This window comes from Dendronephthya gigantea, unplaced genomic scaffold, assembly GCF_004324835.1.
Source record: "Dendronephthya gigantea isolate DGI-Jeju-01 unplaced genomic scaffold, DenGig_1.0 000064F, whole genome shotgun sequence".
Classification (NCBI taxonomy): domain Eukaryota; kingdom Metazoa; phylum Cnidaria; class Anthozoa; order Malacalcyonacea; family Nephtheidae; genus Dendronephthya; species Dendronephthya gigantea.
The window spans coordinates 1363358-1382981 of NW_021163074.1; the positions used below are offsets into that span (position 1 = coordinate 1363358).

General features: G+C 36.8%; 2 protein-coding genes across 2 annotated transcripts; both read left to right on the forward strand.

Annotated features, from left to right (window-relative positions):
• Nucleotides 1-9072: 9072 nt before the first annotated feature.
• LOC114530553 lies at nt 9073-14635 on the forward strand (the record flags this gene model as incomplete). Its single annotated transcript, XM_028552121.1, has 9 exons — nt 9073-9657; nt 10322-10364; nt 10667-10786; nt 11232-11345; nt 11925-12159; nt 12278-12476; nt 12617-12809; nt 13263-13503; nt 14593-14635. Coding segments are annotated over exons 1-9 (1527 nt in total), but the record flags the coding sequence as incomplete, so codon positions are not given.
• On the forward strand, nt 14634-19370 carry LOC114530577. The gene is made up of 6 exons (XM_028552151.1): nt 14634-14827; nt 15465-15618; nt 16456-16684; nt 16813-16979; nt 18002-18196; nt 19012-19370. Exons 1-6 carry the CDS (start codon nt 14645-14647, stop codon nt 19224-19226), a joined length of 1143 nt encoding a protein of 380 aa, XP_028407952.1. The 5' UTR covers nt 14634-14644; the 3' UTR covers nt 19227-19370.
• The last annotated feature ends 254 nt before the right edge of the window (nt 19371-19624 follow it).

Genomic DNA, 19624 nt, shown 5'->3' on the forward strand with positions numbered 1-19624 from the left:
GTATCACGTCTTTCAAAATCAGTAAAGTGCTCATCAACAACTCGTCAAGTGAAGAACATGAAGTTTATCGCGACAAAGAACAGTGTTCCGGGAATTGAACCCAGTAACCGTGTGTACAGGTCAGCTTCCATTAGACCATTATGTTTTCTATTCTGAGGGCGTTTACGTCAGACAGAGTCTACTGGGTTGCGAAAATATTCTAGACTTTTTATCGAGTATAACGAAACATACCAATTATGCGGATATAAATTGTCAACGGAATGTTTAGCTTTCATGCAATTTTACTCGTGAAAAGTTTAATTTTCGTATGGAAAACCAACCGTAAACACGGTTCCGAACACACGGACACTGTTTTTTTACGAGGGAAACCAGAGTGCCTGGAGAAAAACCCTCACCGAAAGCCGGAATTAAACACAAAGTACACAAGTTTGAGATTTTATTAAAACAAAGTCATGTATTACAACAAAGTGTGTGTGTGTGTGTGTGTTAAAGATATTGAAATCAAGAGAGAGGAGACGGACAATTTTGGTCCTATTTTTATTAATACTTCACTAAACATGTATTACAAAGCGTGTGTGTTTTCTTTACATAGTACATTATTAATATACGAAGACATGATTAAACTATTATATCTAAAACCGGTTATACAAAGTAGGTGCGTTTAAGATCTTGACATTTAAATTTATAGAACAGTGCAGGTTAAATGTCAATTTGACATTCTTTTAGTATATAAATTGTTCATGTCTTTTTACAGTGTGTTATATTGTGTTTGAGTAACGTTTAAGACTGATCGGTAAAACATGCATTAATGTGAGTAAGTGTTATCGTGTTTTTTTTTGTTCTATTATGGACTTAACCCACTAACTCTGGTAGAGAGCTGAATAACGCTTATGAGGTCGACGAACTAATATAGTAATACATAAAAATGCCTGAGTTCAGAGCGCTTAGATTCAAGTTACGTTCGTCCAAAAACTAAAATTATTCTGCTGACAAATCATAGGCAGTGTTCCTAATAGTTTCGTTTTAAGCTGTCGAACTGTGCACACATATTTCAAGGATCGAGTTAACTTGAAAATATTTCATGAGCCCTTATAGAAACAGCATGAAGGCATACACAATTATCCTTGAAAACTTCATTGCACATTTTAGAGCTGAGGCATATAGCCAGAGCATGCTGCCCTGGTAAAAACAAGGTTTGGAAAAAAATACCACAAGAAATTGACTTTATATCTTTGAGGCAACAAACTGTCGAAACCAAGTGCAGCATCAAGTGTAAATATCTTTTTTTGAAAAAATTCAGTCAACATTTTTTGAACCATGCAAGGGGGATATTCCCAAAGCACGCTGCCCTTACAGAAAAAGCACCAAGAGTACAATGTTTTTTTAGAGAAAGTGGACAAATACTTTCAAAGCCACAGGAATACCTTTTTTTCTTTGAAAATCTGGTTTAAAAACTTTTAGAGCTAAGGCATATAGCCAAGGCAAGCTGCTCTTATAGAAACAGCAATGAAAATAACACTGCAACGTTATTAGATATCCCACGATACCTGCTAACACTTCGAACCACATAGCAAAGTCAAACAGTACAGACAAAAAGTGGCGCCTTACTTTTCATAAGCACTGCTCGACGAAGCTAAATGATTGGAAATCTCACAGAGACCTTGGAAAAATAATAAAGTTACAATGCCACTGCCAATGTTTGTCTCGTAATTGGTTTCTAACTATAGTAGAAATAAGGCATATATATATCGTTTCAAGATAACAGCATGAACCCCCCCCCCACCCATTCCTTATTTTCTTTAAGTAAATTCAAATTCATTAATTGAGATAATGTGTGTTTAACTTTGATTGCATTAAATTCATGTATTTCAGAATAGCAAGACAGTATAAGACATGCCGTAAAATCAATGTTTCTGGCTTGAATATTAACTGTAGCCTTAAGTGAATGCAAGAGATATAAGAGAGATATAAACTAGAAGCCATTATAATTATAGGCCATGGTTTGCATCAATGTATTTTAGCTACTCGTGTGCGTGTCTATTTTATGTGCAGCTACAAGATCATGAGGTATAGTGCATGATGTTTTGTATCTGTTCATATTTTGATATAAAGATGTTTTTTCATAAATACATACACAATATTATATGTTCAATTACAAAAATATAGTAAGGCAAGATATAATGGTATATTTACAATGTTTGCTGAGAAATCAAAAACGTATTTACATACAAATAATTTTACAATTATAGACCGAATGGTGACCCTATAGTTATCATTTTACAATGTTAATTCCGAAAGCCGCAATTGACCGGATTTCAAGAGCCGAAGGTGATTTCAATCAGGACAAGATAGAGAGAAAGAGGAAAGAACCTATATGGGATTATGTCTGCCATTTGTGGCTATGGTTTGTGTTAGTGCATGTGCATGACTTTTTAGCCATTTCTTAGGTGAAATAAGGGTAAATATATAACAGTTGTAATATGTTTTCAGTTCAGTTTAACAGACAAATTATCAACCTAAACCTTAGCGCAGCCGGCAGCCCTATAAGCACAAGCGAGCAGTCCTAAGCGCAAAACCGATTAAAATATTTAACCGAATTTAAGAAACGTTTGCTCACATGCATCATGCATTAGCTATGTTCCTGGTGGCCAGAACTTAGTTAACTGAACTTAAAACTTTATTTAACTTAAGTTCGTTAACTAAATTAGTTAACTTCGTTAAGTTAATCATGCACAGACTAACCCTGCATGCACATTTTTTGACCACCAGGCTACTCTAACCTGTAACGATGCCCGGCCGGGCATCGCTGAACGTTGCTTTTTGGCGTCGATTTGGCGTAGTTTTGGCGTATATTAGGCGTCGAGTTGGCCTATATTAGGCGTAGATTTGCCGTCGAGGTTGCCTACATTAGGCGTAGAGTGCCGTCGAAGTTGCCTACATTAGGCGTAGAGTGCCGTCGAGGTTGCCTACATTAGGCGTAGAGTGCCGTCGAGGTTGCCTACATTAGGCGTAGAGTGCCGTCGAGGTTGCCTACATTAGGCGTAGAGTGCCGTCGAGGTTGCCTACATTTAGCGTAGATTTGCCGTCGAGATTGCCTACATTAGGCGTAGATTTGCCGTCGAGATTGCCTACATTAGGCGTAGATTTGCCGTCGAGGTTGCCTACATTAGGCGTAGATTTGCCGTCGATTTGGCTTGTCGGTAATAGCACAACAGAGCCCATCAACCTGAAATAAGATTAAAGAAATAAGCAAACTACATTTTTTATTGAGAAGAAACACTCGTAAAATCGGGATTGTAAACAGACCGAAAACAACATCGATAAAACCCCTCTGGGATTTCAAGTATTTCCTTGCCATTATTCATATCAAATTATCATGCGGCCGTTGTCGTTCTTGACCTGAATCATGCATAAACTCACGTTTTATTATGAACAGGTTTTGTCGTTGTTTCAAATGGCTTGACCCGCTAAATCGCTACCTGCAATAAAACCAAAAGAATGCTTGTTATAGACAGCGATTTCAAGGATTTACCCTCGATGAAGGGAGCTCAAATATCGGGAGAAAACCTGCGGTGATTATTCAGTTGAGAGAACGCATGATGCCTGATCAAGCGTTTCAAGTTTATCATCCTATTTTGAATAAAACAGACCCAAAATTACCTGTTCATTTCAGTAACAAGTGTTGAAGAGCAGCTTTGGACTTGCCGTCTCTTTAAATGCGAGTCATCTCGGGGATTTTCAGCTATGGGTTTTCTTTCCCAGCTCATTTCTATATTCAGTTTGGTTTTAGCTTTTAAACTCCACCTGGAAGAACAAAAGGCAATGTTCGTTTACTGGTTTGGTCCTTATAACTCAATTCAAAGGTAATTGCTTACGATTGGAGCAAAGGTTAGCGGCTCACATACAATTTAGCGTATATTACCTTTCTCATATCATCAACAAGTCCCAAGAAAATGCGTAGACGTGCTTTCTCTCTTCAAAGGCGAGTTATCTTGAGTCAAATGCGAGTCGTCTCGGGTAATTTCAGCTACGGTAACGGACTATTTGCCCACTTCACTCATTCAGTTTGGTTTTAAACTCTCAAACTCCACCTGGAAGAATAAAAGGCACTATTAGTTCACTGCTTAGGTCTTTAGAACTCAATTCAAACGTAATTTGCGTGTGGTTAGAGGGAAAGTTAGCGGCTCAACGGTAAGATTTGACATATATTACCTTTCTCATATCATCAATATTCCCCAGAAAAAGCCTAGACTTGCTTTCTCTTCAAAGGCGAGTTATCTTGAGCCAGTTCAGCCACAATTCATCGGTCGTCAATCTCTTGTTAACAAATTTCATCGTTTAACTTCGCTTTAATACGTCAAAATTCTGCATGAAAAGAATAAAAGCTACGTTAGTGCTATACAAGTTTGTATTTGAAGCTGAACACAGCACGAGAGAGGCATTACAAGACATGAACTAAAGACACGTGGAACCTCAGCCCAAAAGCTCACAATGAAAAAAGCTGATAAAACAGGCAAAGGGAAAGGCATATTACCTGGTATTTACACCAACGACAGTCTGTCAGAGATAGTAAACTTCTATTAAACTTCTCTTCTGCTGAAAAGGATAGCAATCTGATACCAATTTCTGTTGAAATTTTCTTGGCATGGAGGAGGCTCATTTTTATTCTTCGAAGACCAGCGCTGAAGTGATGTCTCAAACTGGAGCAAGCACATATTATTCATTTCACCCGCTCCTCGTTTCTGCAAAATAAAGTCATCCTATTGGATGAACACTCCCGACCTGACAGCTCAACAACGCTTTTGATTGGACGTTCATAGTAATTTAAGTAATATGATTAATTCTCTTCTCCTGAGCCTGAACATCAGAAATGAAAGGAAAGAATTAATCATATTATTCAAATTACTATGCTCGTCCAATCAGAAGCAATTTTGAGCTGTTAGGCCGGGAGTGTTCAGCCAATAGGATGACTTTATTTTGCAACACGAGGAGCGGGTAAAATAAATATCTAGCTTTGATTCAACGTTGCCACACCACAACATGGATAACACGGAGTCGGAGTTCCGGAGCCGGAGTCCCGTAGTCAAAATTACGGAGTCTGGCGTAATAATATTGGAAACAAGGAGTCAAAAATTATGGAAAACACGTAGTCTGCCAAAAACATGGAAAACACGGAGCATAAATGTTTGGAAAACACGGAGTCAACGTAAATTATACATATATTCATAAATGAAGGATCGCTCATAGGTCTATACTATTTTTTTATACCACAGTAATAGTATAAAAGAGAGAATACACAATAACAAAAGATTATAGCTATAATGCCTCTTGCTCAAAATCATAGAATTATTGTTGTAGCTAACTACATTGCGTGTCCTTATATCACCTTAAATCACACCAAAACTGCCACATCCAATTTCCTCAATATCCTCCCATTTAAATCTCCGGCCCTGATTGGCCAGAGAAAACAAGTTTGGGCTCTAACTGGACGAAAACACGACTAATTTGCATGCTTTGAAAAATTACAAAAGGAAGACTTCAAATTTGCAGTAAACACGATTATGCATATATAATATGAGGCCATCATTTCACATTCATGCATACCGTTAGAAGAAACAGGAAAAACTGGTTTGCGCAAGGTATGATTCATTATTCCTGGACGACATCACCATTGAACCAACAATTCTAAGATGAATTCATCAAAGTATGATTTTATGTAATAAAATCTATTGTTTTCATGAAATAAAGTAATTCTACTTAGTTTCGAATCATTCGAGCTATATTGACTGAACCGAGTTTTGAAATTTCTCGAATTGACGAAAATTATGATTTTTTCTTAAATTCCCGTTACCGATTTTAGTGAAATTTTGAAAATCTTCAAAGTATGATTTTATGTGATCAAATCAATCAAATGTATTGTTTTCATGAAAGAATGCAATTCACTTACTTTTCAAGATATTTTGAAGTTTGAACCAAATTTTGAAATTTCGCAAAATTTATAAAAATTACGATTTTTCTTTGGTTTTCTTTCTGATTTGCCTGAAATTTTTAAATCCATCAAAGTATGAATTTATGTGTTGATGGAAACATTTAATTCCATTTACTTCTGAACCATTTCAATGTGCACTGGCGGTCAAAAAGAACTGCTCAAAACAAGAACTGCTTAAAATGCTCTCAAATGAACATAACTGTCCCACTAACAATATATACGAATAAATATAGGCTAGATAACATGCTAAGCTGTATGAAATATTAATATTTTGTTGACCCTCCTTTGGCCTTATAATTGATGACGGCCTTACACCGGCTTGGCATACTTTCTGTTAAGGTGGTAATCTTAGAGATCAAAAGAAATTCATCCATGGACAGTCTTTACAGCAACGCATAAATCATGGACCCTTTATGAATGAATTCCTTTCTTGCACTATCCCCTATCTCCTTTTCCTTTGGTCCCCCGTTACAAGTTCCCCAGAAATTTTAAAATTCATCATGATTTTACGTGTTCAAATGTATTGTTTTCATGAAAGAATATAATTCTACTTAGTTCTGAACGATTTCGAAGTTTCAATTTTGAACCGAATTTTAAAATTTCGAAAAATTGACGAAAATTACGATTTTTCCTTTGGTCCCCGTGACCGATTTGGCTGAAATTTTGAAGTATGATTTTATGTTTAAACTTATTGTGTTCATGAAAGAATATAATTCTACTTACTTTTGAACCATTTTAAGGCATTTTTAACCGAACCATTTTAAGGTATTCGAAAAATTGACACAAATTACGATTTTTCCTTTGGTCTCGATTTGCCTGAATTTTGAAATTCATCTCTCACAATTGAAACACAAAATTGAGGGAAATTAAGATTTCCACCGAATAACTTAACACAGTTTATAACAATCTCACCTGAATGCTACCTGAATGTCAGGCCTTTATTTTTTCTGCGATTAAAAAATGAAGGCCTGACAATCAGGTTAAGAAAAATCAGATCACCACAATTACGACAAATTTTAATTATAGCCTTTTTGTACACACTATGTACAGGAGTGTGTAAAAAACACAACCTCGGAATTTCTAAATTTTGTAGTCTCCAAATTATATAGCTTCTTATTATCATTCTAGGTGCATATAAAGGAATGACATAGTGTTTGTGAGCTCAGTTAGAAGCTATAAAAAATTGATAGGAAACTAAACTATTTTGTGCTTCGAGAAAGATCTGGCAACCGCATGAGCAACCTTGATCTTCACAAGTCTGCGGACTGCGATAAACTCAGGACGTCAGGTACACTTTACGTACATAATGTAACAATCAGATTTGCTTTCTGCACAAGGTGTATCAACTTTACCTTAAAATTTCCCAGGGCCTGTATACGGTTTTTTGTTACTGAGAAGAAGCGAATATTTATGAATATTTAGTGGTTGCGATTTTTGTATACAGCCTGTGTATAACGCGACGTATAACCTGCCTAAGTAGCTGATCAACATACATGCGGTTAGAACAGGTTATAACATTTAACGTTATGGTTATAATTGCTTCTCTTTTTAAAGTACGTTTTCGATTGGAAGGCGAGGCGAAGACGTGCTTTTGTAGTCTTTAAATATAGGCACCTGCATGATGCACCTTTCCTACAAGAACTCAACTGTGAAAGAAAATGAATTTTGTTGAAAATGACAAAAATTTACGTTCAGTTTTGTCCTAATATGCTGTCATGGATACGGCAAAAACCTGAAGCGTAAACAACCAGTTATATGCTGAGTCGGTTCAACCGCGAGTATGTCACCTGCTGGTTACTGCAACATATCGTATTATAGGACAGCGTTTTCTACCACAACAACACATAGTTGTTCGTCTTAATATACGTTTGTTATTAATTGAATGAAGATTTAAATTGTCAAACGTACGCGTGATTGCCACGAAGAAAGGTTAGTAAACCATTTTATATACAAGGAAATAAGTACGTTAAAAAATATACCACGACTCTTGGAAAAATAGAAGAAATTGCTGTGCATAAAATAGTTAAAATATTAATAGTTCAGTTTTATTTTCCTGAATAAATCCGAGCAAAAAGTTTTGTATTCAGACATTCGTATTCTTGTTAGTTCAATAGTATTGACAGGTAATATACATGCAGATAAGCAGTTTTTATATGGCAGCCTCCAGGCTTAATTGTATATGAAAAATTATGCGGAAGCATGCAGTTCTACGTAGTATGTATTATAGTAAAAATTTAAAACCTGCTAAGTTAAATTTTACGTAGGAAAACTCCATTTTATCACACCTATCATTCCGAATGTTTCAATCTATCTATACTTTCTCGTGCGTGTACGTGCGTATAGAGAAAACGCGACTGGGAAAATCAGCCTCAAGCATTTATAGCAAGTTGAATTTGTCAATTCCGTCGTGATAAGTTATGGTTGTAGAAAGATAAATAAAATAATTTGCATATCAAATTCAAAAAAGTACCAAGATTGGACTAATTTAAACAAGCTAGGGCTGAAGATTTCTTCAGCTCTGACTGTTTTCCACGGTCGCGTTTTTTTTTGCATGCGCGTACGTACACGCACGTAAAAGCTTCAAGCTTTCTAAGTTGTTGTATAAATTCTATGCCAGAAAAAAATGCCGGTATCTTTTACATACCACTACTCCTACTGCATGCCACTTTATTACTTTACACCACTAATACCACTTTACCGTTTTCCACAACTCCACAACTACTTCATCAACACAACTATACGACCATTGACCATCCTACTACTTGATTACCACTACCTCAATACTACGACCATTCACTATATTACTAGCCCAATACTACCACTACAGTACTACGATTCTACTACTTACCACTATACTTCAATATAACCACCACACTACAGTAATAGCACTACTCTAATGATACCACTACCACCATTCTACTACTTAATTACCACTGCCTCGATATTACGACCATTTAATATAGTACTGGCACTCAGGGACGCCGGAAGATTGATAATTGGGGGGGCATATATTCATATATTCAAGTTCACAGACCGTAAAAACAATCGATTTCAAAAGAAACAAATAATGCAGAACTCAAATATATGAATATATGCCCCCCCAATTATCGATGTTCCGGCGTGCCTGCTGGCACTATTTCAATACTACTACCACTAGCATTCTTCTATACAGTTATGACAACTATTTGCATGATGTTGATATATTTTAAACGTTAAGACTGTTAAGAGCTGTGTTGATTAAATTAAAGTATAAGCTTTACAAAATGAAGGCATGGTCAATATACATGCAGTGCTAATGTTATTTTATCTCAATATCTCTCAATATCTAGATGTCACATCATTATGCAGTCTTCGCCATTGGTCTGTTTACGATTACATCTTTAGCGAATGGACTTCAGAACAAAAATGTTGTGATAAAAAAGACAACTCGTACAACACTTGGCAAATATCTTAAAGGTCACGTGTTCAAGAAGACATTTGAGGCTGTCGACCCACAACATTGTTTATCAGATTGCTGGGAAGAAAATTATCAATGCCAGAGTTTTAATTACTTTCCTTTTTTGGATGTTTGTGAATTGAACAATGCAAGCAACGAGACAGCTCCTCAAGATCTCATCGACAACCCTGATGTTGTTTACTTAACGAATCCTATGTTTGGCCGTCACCCCGTATGTAGCCAAAAATTTTGCCCCATTTTTACCACCATGTTTTAGACTATAAGATGGATAAATAAAATAGGACACAGCAAACAAAACAAGACAGAAATTACCTGGGACCGGTTGTATAAAACTTCTAACTACGTTCTGCGTAGTTAGATCGCAGTTGAATGGAAAATACACGATTTTGATAGGCTAGCTAATGCTGTCCCTAAGAGTTAACATTTTTATATGAACCATCCATATTCGTTCATTTTTATACGAACCATATCCTATAGACAAGGCTGAAGCAAACCGTTCCACCATGAACTGAACTAAATTGAATATATTGATTAAACCGCTGCATGTTATGAGCATGGCGGTCATTTTTAAGCCTGATTCACACTGGCTCCTAAGTATCCGGGATCCATAGTATTATTTTCCAATAGACATATGCAAGCATTTTGCGCACCAGTGACCTCAGACACAAATGGAATCCCAGATTCTTAGGAAAAGTATGAGCCTGGCCCTATAGGCTGTATTATTTTCCGACAGACAAAGCATGTTGCGCACTATAGTGACGACAAAGAGAATCCCAGATTCCTAGGACCATGAGAGTGAACAGGCTTTAGGTACAACATTAAAGTGCTGAATGACAACATTAAAGTCTTGAATTGTTTCCGTTTTGTTTTTTTAGAAACCACAAATGCCACGACACACAATGTACAAGGCTCCTGCAGGTTTGCCAAAACTGAAATAGGCCCATGGTCCATGCACTAATACGTTTCCCCACTTAACTTTAGTTACATCTAGCACTTGTTTATTAGACTGTCCTGCATGGTTGCATAGACCCCCCACTTATTTCACGCTGGCTATGCCTCTGCTTATCTCCCCTCGTTCTTTACTGACCATATATGTACCATATATTGGTATTGGTATTATGTTAATGAACTCAACAGTATATGCACCCCAATCTTGAAAGAACTCAGTTTCTTTACAAAGCTCTTATACGTAATTGATAACATCTACTTTTGTCCAAAAGATATAGATCCCTGTGGAAGTAACCCGTGTACGAATGCAAGATATTGCGTTTCTGATGCTGTGCTAGGATATCGATGTGAAACTTGTAATTTCCCTTTTAATGGTCCCAAGTGCGAAGAATGTGAGTTACACCATAGTTTTGATAGGTTTAAATAGTGATGGAAACGATTTACTTTAGGAGCTAGAGCATTTCTTGCGGATTTATATCTTAACACGATCCACTACAAAAACATTAACCCACATGCATAAATAGATTAGGTTAAGTTGTCTCTGATAAACTGGAGTTATATCGTATTCGCATCCACCATGATCTAATATATACATAGACATAGTAAAAATTAAGTACATCAAAATAGAGCGGGCTGTGCCGCGTTGGCAAGGCATGAAATTTCTCGAGAAATAGAGATACTCCAAAACATTTAGAAATTGACATCCAGTATTGATGTATAAAGATTCAGAAATGTTTTTCTATTTTTATTACAACTGGAGAAACTCTTCCGCTCGTAAATGGGAAGCTTTAAATCGAATGAAAATTATGATTGATCGTTCGCTGAAATATTTTTAAGATTTCGACCCATGTCAATCAAACCCATGTTTAAATGGAGGAACATGTATCAGCACAATGACGTCATATAAATGCGATTGTCTTTATCCCTTGGAGGGGACACAATGTCAAATAGGTGAGTATAAAGAAGAAGGAGAAGTAGACACCCCAGGATCAACGAGGGAGGGTAACATATAGGGAAGAAGGGACAACTCGCCATATTTTCAGAGAAATGCATGCAGGAAAATTAAAGGTGTTGGCGAAGATAAAAAAAAACGGGAATTTATCAATTAAGGAATTCACCTAGATTCTCGACATTCTTTGTACGCTGATAGCCCGATCCTATGAAATTAGGAATTAAAAAAGGAGTCTTCACTTGAATATACGTAGATACGAGTTCTCTATATATATAAACTTATCAATAGCTTGTGCGTTCCGTTTAACATGTTTAACAAATTACCTCGGCTCTGAGTGATACACCTCGGCTCTGAGTTTGCTACATGCGGCTAAGAAACCTTGTTTGCAATTATGCACTGTATAGGACAAAGAAATTATAAATTCATGCTAATGAATATTTTTAACTTGTGAAATAGTGGAATCAAAATTAATGACAAAAAACGCGCTGTTGCACACCCTTCTAAGCGAAAACTAGGTCATCCTTACCATAACTATACTTGCTGACTATAAGTCTAGGAATATAAACCTTTTTATCTAGTTAGCAATATGTACCAGTTCAATCTCAATGGCTCGGGAGACCACCCTTACGCTACCTTCACAGGAAGTCTTTCTTTTCATGAATTGCTCTTAAATTTCTGGTTTAAAACGGCGGAGCAAAACATCTCCTACTTCCTGCACCATATACCTACATCTCCTTCAGCGACAGAAAGACTTTCTGTATGGCGAGACGGGAATTCAAATACTTTTTTTGTGGAGTTATGGAAAGGCTATGTGTAAGTGAGAAGTCTGTAACCACAGAAAAACCAAATGTTATAAGTCAAAGACATCTCGGAATTTTCCCTTTATAGTCTCCAGTAAACTCAATAACCTTATATTTTATCCTATGTATAGATACAACGTTACGTTTCCTCATTTATATCCTACGAATGATAACAATTGGCATGTTGTCGCAATAGTGCTTTTCTCAGATGCAACGATAAACTTTTACCTCGATGGTGTGAAGCGGGAAGGTCCGAAATTGACCAAAGGAGTCCCTTATTCAACAGTTTACTCTTTTCCACCTGGGGAATTGCACATTGGTTACTTTAAAGTACGTATTACGTCATATACCTTGCCAACATCCAACAACCTTACCTCCCCAATATCATGCCTTTTCAACAATGAATCCTCAGCCAGCCTGAGTTAAGCCATGCATGCATGTATCTCTAAAATGTTTCGTGTTATGTCTAGGAATCAAATGGCACAGAGTACTTTTTTACCGGTTCCATTGGAAATGTTGACATACAACAAACCAGTTATAATTATGATCAAGTCACAACCAGTTTTTCACACAGATGTGTTCCAAGATATTCAGGAAATTGGCAGCAAGTCATTTGGACTGGATTATTCAACTTAACTCAACCTGTTAATTGTTCAGCAAGAAGTAAGTTAGACTAAAAACGTAAGAAAAAAAAGGTGTACTGCGGGATCAAATAACTTTTGCGTTTTCGGATCGATTTTTTTTTATTTACATGTAAACGCGGATAAATATTTCAACGGAGAAATACTCCTGCATTTCCAAACTCTTTCGGTGTCGTGTAGACAGGGCCTAAATTAAATGCTTTGAACCCGGCCGGTAGCGGTATCGTTACTTATATCACCGTAGATGTTGATCGTCCAGTCTCAGTCCATTAACTGTGGTCTAGGTTAGTCCATGTATAGTGTTCATGATGTTGTCTGATGCTTCCCCCCCCCCCCAAATGGTTCACTTCATGTACTTACACTACGGCTAAGAAGTTTAACCTCAGTCAACACTACACAATACGTATATATTCCACCACCACAAATTCTGCGCAAATAACACCCAATCTCATCAACATCACTTGTTATCTTCTAGATCCTATATTGGGCATATATGCAAAGTACTTTCCCCTGACCTCATATTTTCAATGGCTAGAACATACAGTCTCTCCTCCACGGGACCTTGATGCTTTCACAATGTTTTTCCAATTGAGATCGCAAAATCCCCCTTCATCACCCACTCAAATAGCGTGCTATGGAGACAGCGCGGACGACTGTCGTCTATCCGTTGTGATTAATGCCAATTCAACAATGGAAATGATCATAGAATCAGCACGGTAAGACTATGTGGCTATGAACGTCCTTATTCACCTTTCTGGAGGTATCGATTAAGAGAAAGGCCATTTCCTGCTGATGAATTAAAAAACAAAATATATCTATATATAGGCGGCCCAAAATTGCGCGAGAAATTTATTACTGAAAAATTTATCGCGCAATTTTGGGCCGCCTATGGTCCAGCGGGCGTATATGAAAATGCTCGGTTAAAAATGTATAAAAACATTAATACGTTGATTGTCGTGGATATATTGCTTTGTTGCCACTTGGGCACCGAAAGCCATTTTGGATGATTTGAATTATTATTCTACAAAACCTCCGGTCCATGCAGGACTCAGGCATGAAATATATATAGCACCCTTTTGTAGTCTTTAATTCGCCCTGCAGCGGTAAAACGAACCAAGGTTACCTCAAACTCGGTTATAGACTATTACATCGTATAACGCGTTAAGACAATAATAATGAGAAATCTTGGCTTATAATGTGGAGCCGCGGTTGTACAAAAGCGGGATAGCGCTAGGCCATCCGATAGTGATTTTTTAAACCGTTTTAAACATGCTTGAAAAGCAATGAAATCGCAGATTTGGAGCTAACAATTATTAAAGACAACCCCAATATAAAAATACCAAGTTTAATCCAGGTAATTCTAAACAACGAGCGGTTGACGTAGTGCTATTCAGCTTTCGTACAACTGGTCCCTGTTTTTTTTCATGCGTTTTTTCAGTAGGCCGCGCGGTCACAGCCGCGCTGAGCAGAATTTCAAAGGCCGCTTCACCAGCGCAGGTGAAGCGAATGTAATGGGATACAACCTTTAGCGAAAGGTAGCTTTCGTCCTTCGATTATGATAGCCGATAAAACCTAGAAGATATAAAAGCTTGTTTCCTTTGAACGTCTGCTGTGCATGCACTAGCTTATAATGTAAATAGACCAAATTCTAATTTTATTTACCCACACTTCAGAAATTGGGAAAACCTGCTACTAAAATAGCAGTATCTATACTGTACATAAAATCATATGGTCGATATATACTATAGTGCATGCAAATGATGCGCAATGGGCGGTTTTTGAAGTCTTCAACTTTTTAAATTTAGATTCTCTGTGGATCTGATCCCTATTTTCAATTATGAAGCAAATTTTGTGGTGATGACATGGACAGGAGAGGGAGGGATTTTTGAACTAATCATTAATGGTGTTTTGCAATCGAGAATGGCCGGAATCGAAATAAATGGGACAATATCTGGTCAAAGTCGATTTATTGTCGGCGGCTCTGAAATTGAGAATAGAAACTTAATTGGAATCATTCATAATTTCAATGTTTGGGACAAGGTAATGGTCCAGTTCTCTCGAATTTTGATTTAGTTTGCATGATTTCATCACGTACAATTGTATTAATTACATTTACATCATGCATGTATTGACTGCATTACATCATACATGTATTGAGTGCATTACATCATATATGTATGTATTGATTGCATTACATCATACATGTATCGAGTGATGCATTACATCATACATGTATATGTATTGAGGGCATTACATCATGCATGCATTGATTGCATCAATTATGGAATATTGTATTATAATATTGTATTGATCAATAAATTGTATTAATTACATCATGCATGTATTGATTGCATTACATCATAAATGTATTGAGTTAATTACATCATACATGTATGTATTGATTCCATTACATCATACATGTATTTATTGCGATGTATAATTCATTGCGATCAATTTATTGGCACGGCAAAAATTGGTACCCGTACCCAATTTTTTAGTGCATACATGTATTGAGTGCATTACCACATGCATGCATGTATTGAGAGTGCATTACATCATGCATGTATTGAGTGTTTTACATTATGTGTATTGATTGTATTATATCATTTACCTCCAGTTTAGTAGATTCAATAGTTTTGTCAAACCGTCATGATCTTTGTGTTATTTTCATCTTAAGGTTCTCTCAGATGAGATGTTACACATGATGATAGCTGAACCAGGAAATGATATGGGCAATGTTGTTGCGTGGCGGGACTTAAAGCAACCGTCAAGTATCCCAGATAAAAATTTTAAGGTCCACGATCATACCCAAAATTTCCGAGCTCAACCAAGTAAGGCATGAACCGTCTCTAGAAATAACACAGGCTAACATATCAGAGGGGGGTTTAATCATAAATGTTTGCAGTTTAATAATAAATGTAGCCGTGCCGTACCAGAAAATCGAGTGTAGTGTAAACGGGGCTAACACGACTACCGCATAATCGTAATATTTACTCATTTCAATACCTCAAAGTCCATTTTACGTTTTAAAACGTTGTAAAAAACTGTCTACAAACCCTTCACTTCCCTTAGAGCGCTAAGTTTTCTTGTCCGTCCACTACTTGCTATAGATTTTTGAAAACAAAACTCTATAGAATACGGATAAATTGCAAAACTGAACGCTTTAAAGACGTCGAAATGGAAAATAACAATCCAAACAATCCAAAGTTGTAGCAATATCTAATGCTTGAACAAAAGTTTGTTTTCTTGTTATAAAATTTTCTAAATCGGCTACATGGGGGCAATATATATTAAAAAGAAAGTGAATTTTAGTATAAAATAAATAAAAAGTTTTATTTCTTTTGTTGGCGTTGTTGAGCCTCATTTCACAAGTCTCATTCGCCGTTTTGATCGTTCGGTCACATGAAAATTCTTTAATAACCTTGTTGCAGTCCCCATTTCATCGTTTAATCCCGATCTCCCCAAAAATCTCAATCGGCGCAACTATTACATAAATTCCTGCCCTCCAAGTCGGTTATACAAACTATGACTTTAACTATCACATATTTGTGCTGGTGCTTTTTCGCAAATAGTTGACATGCAACCTTCGCGCAAATAGCTTACAACCTGGGGTGGAGGTTCACTTTCTTTTAATAAAGAATCTACCGTATGCTTTTGTCAATTTTTAGTTGGACGACACAATTATGGGCTAATATTCGAAGGAAGCGCGCCCGCGTATGCCCTAACGTCGTATTGCTGCTACAGTGGGCAACAAATGACCATATCGATGTGGCTGAAATTGAAGCAGTTACCAGTGACACTGTTTACGTTAATTGGAGCAGAACCTAATCCCCTCATGTTACTGAGAATCAAATCTGACGGAGATATAACATTCTACTTTGATGGTAAAAACGCAAGGTAGCTTGTGTATTCATATGTGTATCTTGTGTATCATAGCAAGTGTATTCATATCCATCTTTACGCCTTTGTGCCCCGATCACTTGCCTTGATGTTGAGTGATCGGGGTTATGACGCGATTATTTTAGAATTGCGAACATCTCCCTTCAATCCATCGGTTATTGGCAAAACCTGGCTCTGACCTGGTTGTCCGAAAGTGGCGACGTAAACACGTATTTGAACGGAGAGCGTCATCACGTCAGCTCTGTATTCAAAGGACTCTACTATCCTTCCCGTAACAAATTCATGATCGGAGGTAACCTAATAACTTCCAGTCTTTTTTTAAAAAAGAGAAGGAACAATTCAATTTTAGATTCATTTTAAGATCAACAACCCCTTTCTTACAAAATTTATCAGAACCTCACCCTATTCTTATCAATATCATAAGGCTCCCTCCACTTAAAGCCCCTCGTACACGAGAGCTATTATTAGCCTCCAGAGGCAAGTTTCTCTCGAGTGCGGCGGGCTTAAACCCCACGGGAAAGTAGCATTTCTAAATATTAGGCTATTAAGCAAATTTATGAACTAGTTAATTAGTATAGCCTACAGGTTATCGTGCGAAGGCGAGAACAATTCGGTGTTATAGTACGAATGCATGTATGAATCTTTTTTAGTTCCTCAAAAAAGGATAAAAGTACAATTTATTCAACTTGGAATTATTATATTTTATCGAAGATACAACACGGTTAAACACATTATCTGTTATACCATCACTTTCAAACACGTGAAAATTGTATGTGTCACGTGTTGTGTGTGTTCTATCCGCCCCTACTTAAAAGTAGAGGTAATCAGAACAGTTCCGAACTTTCACGTGACAGTGTTTTGTTCCACTCCATTACTGACTTCTCCTGAAATCTGGAGTACTCCGAACAATAAATAAAGCGGTCCCAAAGGGTGCGACAATGATCAAATTGCACTCCTGCCAATGAATAGCAGTATTTGCTATTGACATCATGCACGTATATTGATTTACTGATTACATGTTTTGGCTTGGAACGACTTTCACTGCTGTGAAATAATCGAAAAGCATTCTTGCTTTTCGATTTCGCACCTGAAACGAAGCAAATAGACTATTGGAATTGTTTTTAAATCATTTCATTGCTTGATACCACGCAACATCTGTAGTGCATGTATACGGCCTATCGGAGAATCACTTTCACCACTTTCGTTAAAATACTACCTTAATTCTTTTAAAACAATAATTTTAATCATTTTAAAACATTTAACGTATGCCAAATAGACTTTTAACACGACCTCGCGGTCATTGTTGTATTCTAGGTGATAAAAATGAAACTATGAATGGAACGGTTACCCAGTTTAGTTTTTGGTGGAAAGCTCTTCCAAAGCCAGCTTTGATGGCAATGTCACGAAGGATAATGGGAATGAATTGTTTGGGAGTGAGTTGGTTTCGTTTTACAAATACGCTCAGAGGAGATGTGACGAAAATATATAGTTTAGGTTCCTACTCAGCAGGTATGTTTAGCAAGTTAGTGCATTGCACTGCTGCATTAGTGTATATATACTTGTATGTATGTAAAATTTCTTTTGAGACGCTATCCTCACCAGCTATATGGTAGTTTTCATGAGGAGCGTCTATTTAGCTATTTACAGGTATATAAAAATGAAGAAAAAACTAATTATATAACACAACCAAAAGATTATCCAGAACATAAAGAGTATACTTAAAAGTTAAATAACAATAGGTATATAAGACGGAGTAAATCGAATGAGCAGACTTAGCCTCAGCAGAAAGACTATTCCACAGTACAGCCTCACTATACCTATAAAGCTCTTTTTAAGAAATTCTTTCTTAGGTTTTAGAAGTGAGAGATCTGTAAGTCATTTTCATTATTGCTTCGTGAATGCAGGAAACAATTCTCGAAGACAAGGATATTGTATACCAGAAACGCCTTATTATAGATCTAAATCTGTTTTCAAGATTTTTCCAATTAAGCCATTCAAGTGCTCAGAGGAGCTGGTATCATAACTTACTCCCGTCAACAACCATGCAGCTTTATATTTTGGAATCTCTGACATCATCTTTGAAATAATGACACCACATTCGTACCTTCTACTCGGCATTGTTTGAAAATTGTAACGTTCTTGTTTGGAATGTAGTGGATATAAGATATTTTACTACGCTTGTAATTCCCAATTACGAGATAAATTCGGAGTCCAAATATTGGCTCCTATTTTTTTATTGATTGGGCACGAACTCTAAATAACCCGTCGATTAAAACAACCGACCTAACCTTCTCATTACACATTCTTTCGTTTCATTCTTATAGATTTTATCGTCCAAAAAAAGAGAGATCAGTCTTGCAACGACAATCTACCCGTGAGTAATTGTGTCAGCGGAAAATACCGCGCGAGGTATGGCGTGGAGAATAATTTAGGCATGATGCTTGGTTGCTTCTGTGAAGAAAACTTATCACAAGATATGAACTTCAATAATGGTCCTGGTGATTATAGTCTACATTCGACATTGGTTAGAATACGTTAAAAGATTTTGTTTATTTTCATGCACCAACATTTGTCTGGGGCCGGTTGTATGATACTCTTGACTATATTTTTGGTAGTTGAATCGTAGTCAATGACAAAATACACGATTCTGATTAGCCAATGGACCTTTCTTATAATGACGTCAAACGCGGAAACGGAAAGTCTGATGTTACAACATCATCAGACTTTCTGCGTTTGACGTCATTATGAAAAAGGTCACCAACTGCATGTAAAGTAAGAAGTTAACCACCTCTTTATACAACTGACCTCAGTTGTGCAATACCATTTGCACCTGGTATTTATGCAACGACTGAATACAGTGGCGTAGGAAGATACATTCTGTAGTAGGGATCGAGGGGTGGGCTCGGTATTATGTGCGAAAGCACTTGCACAACTGGG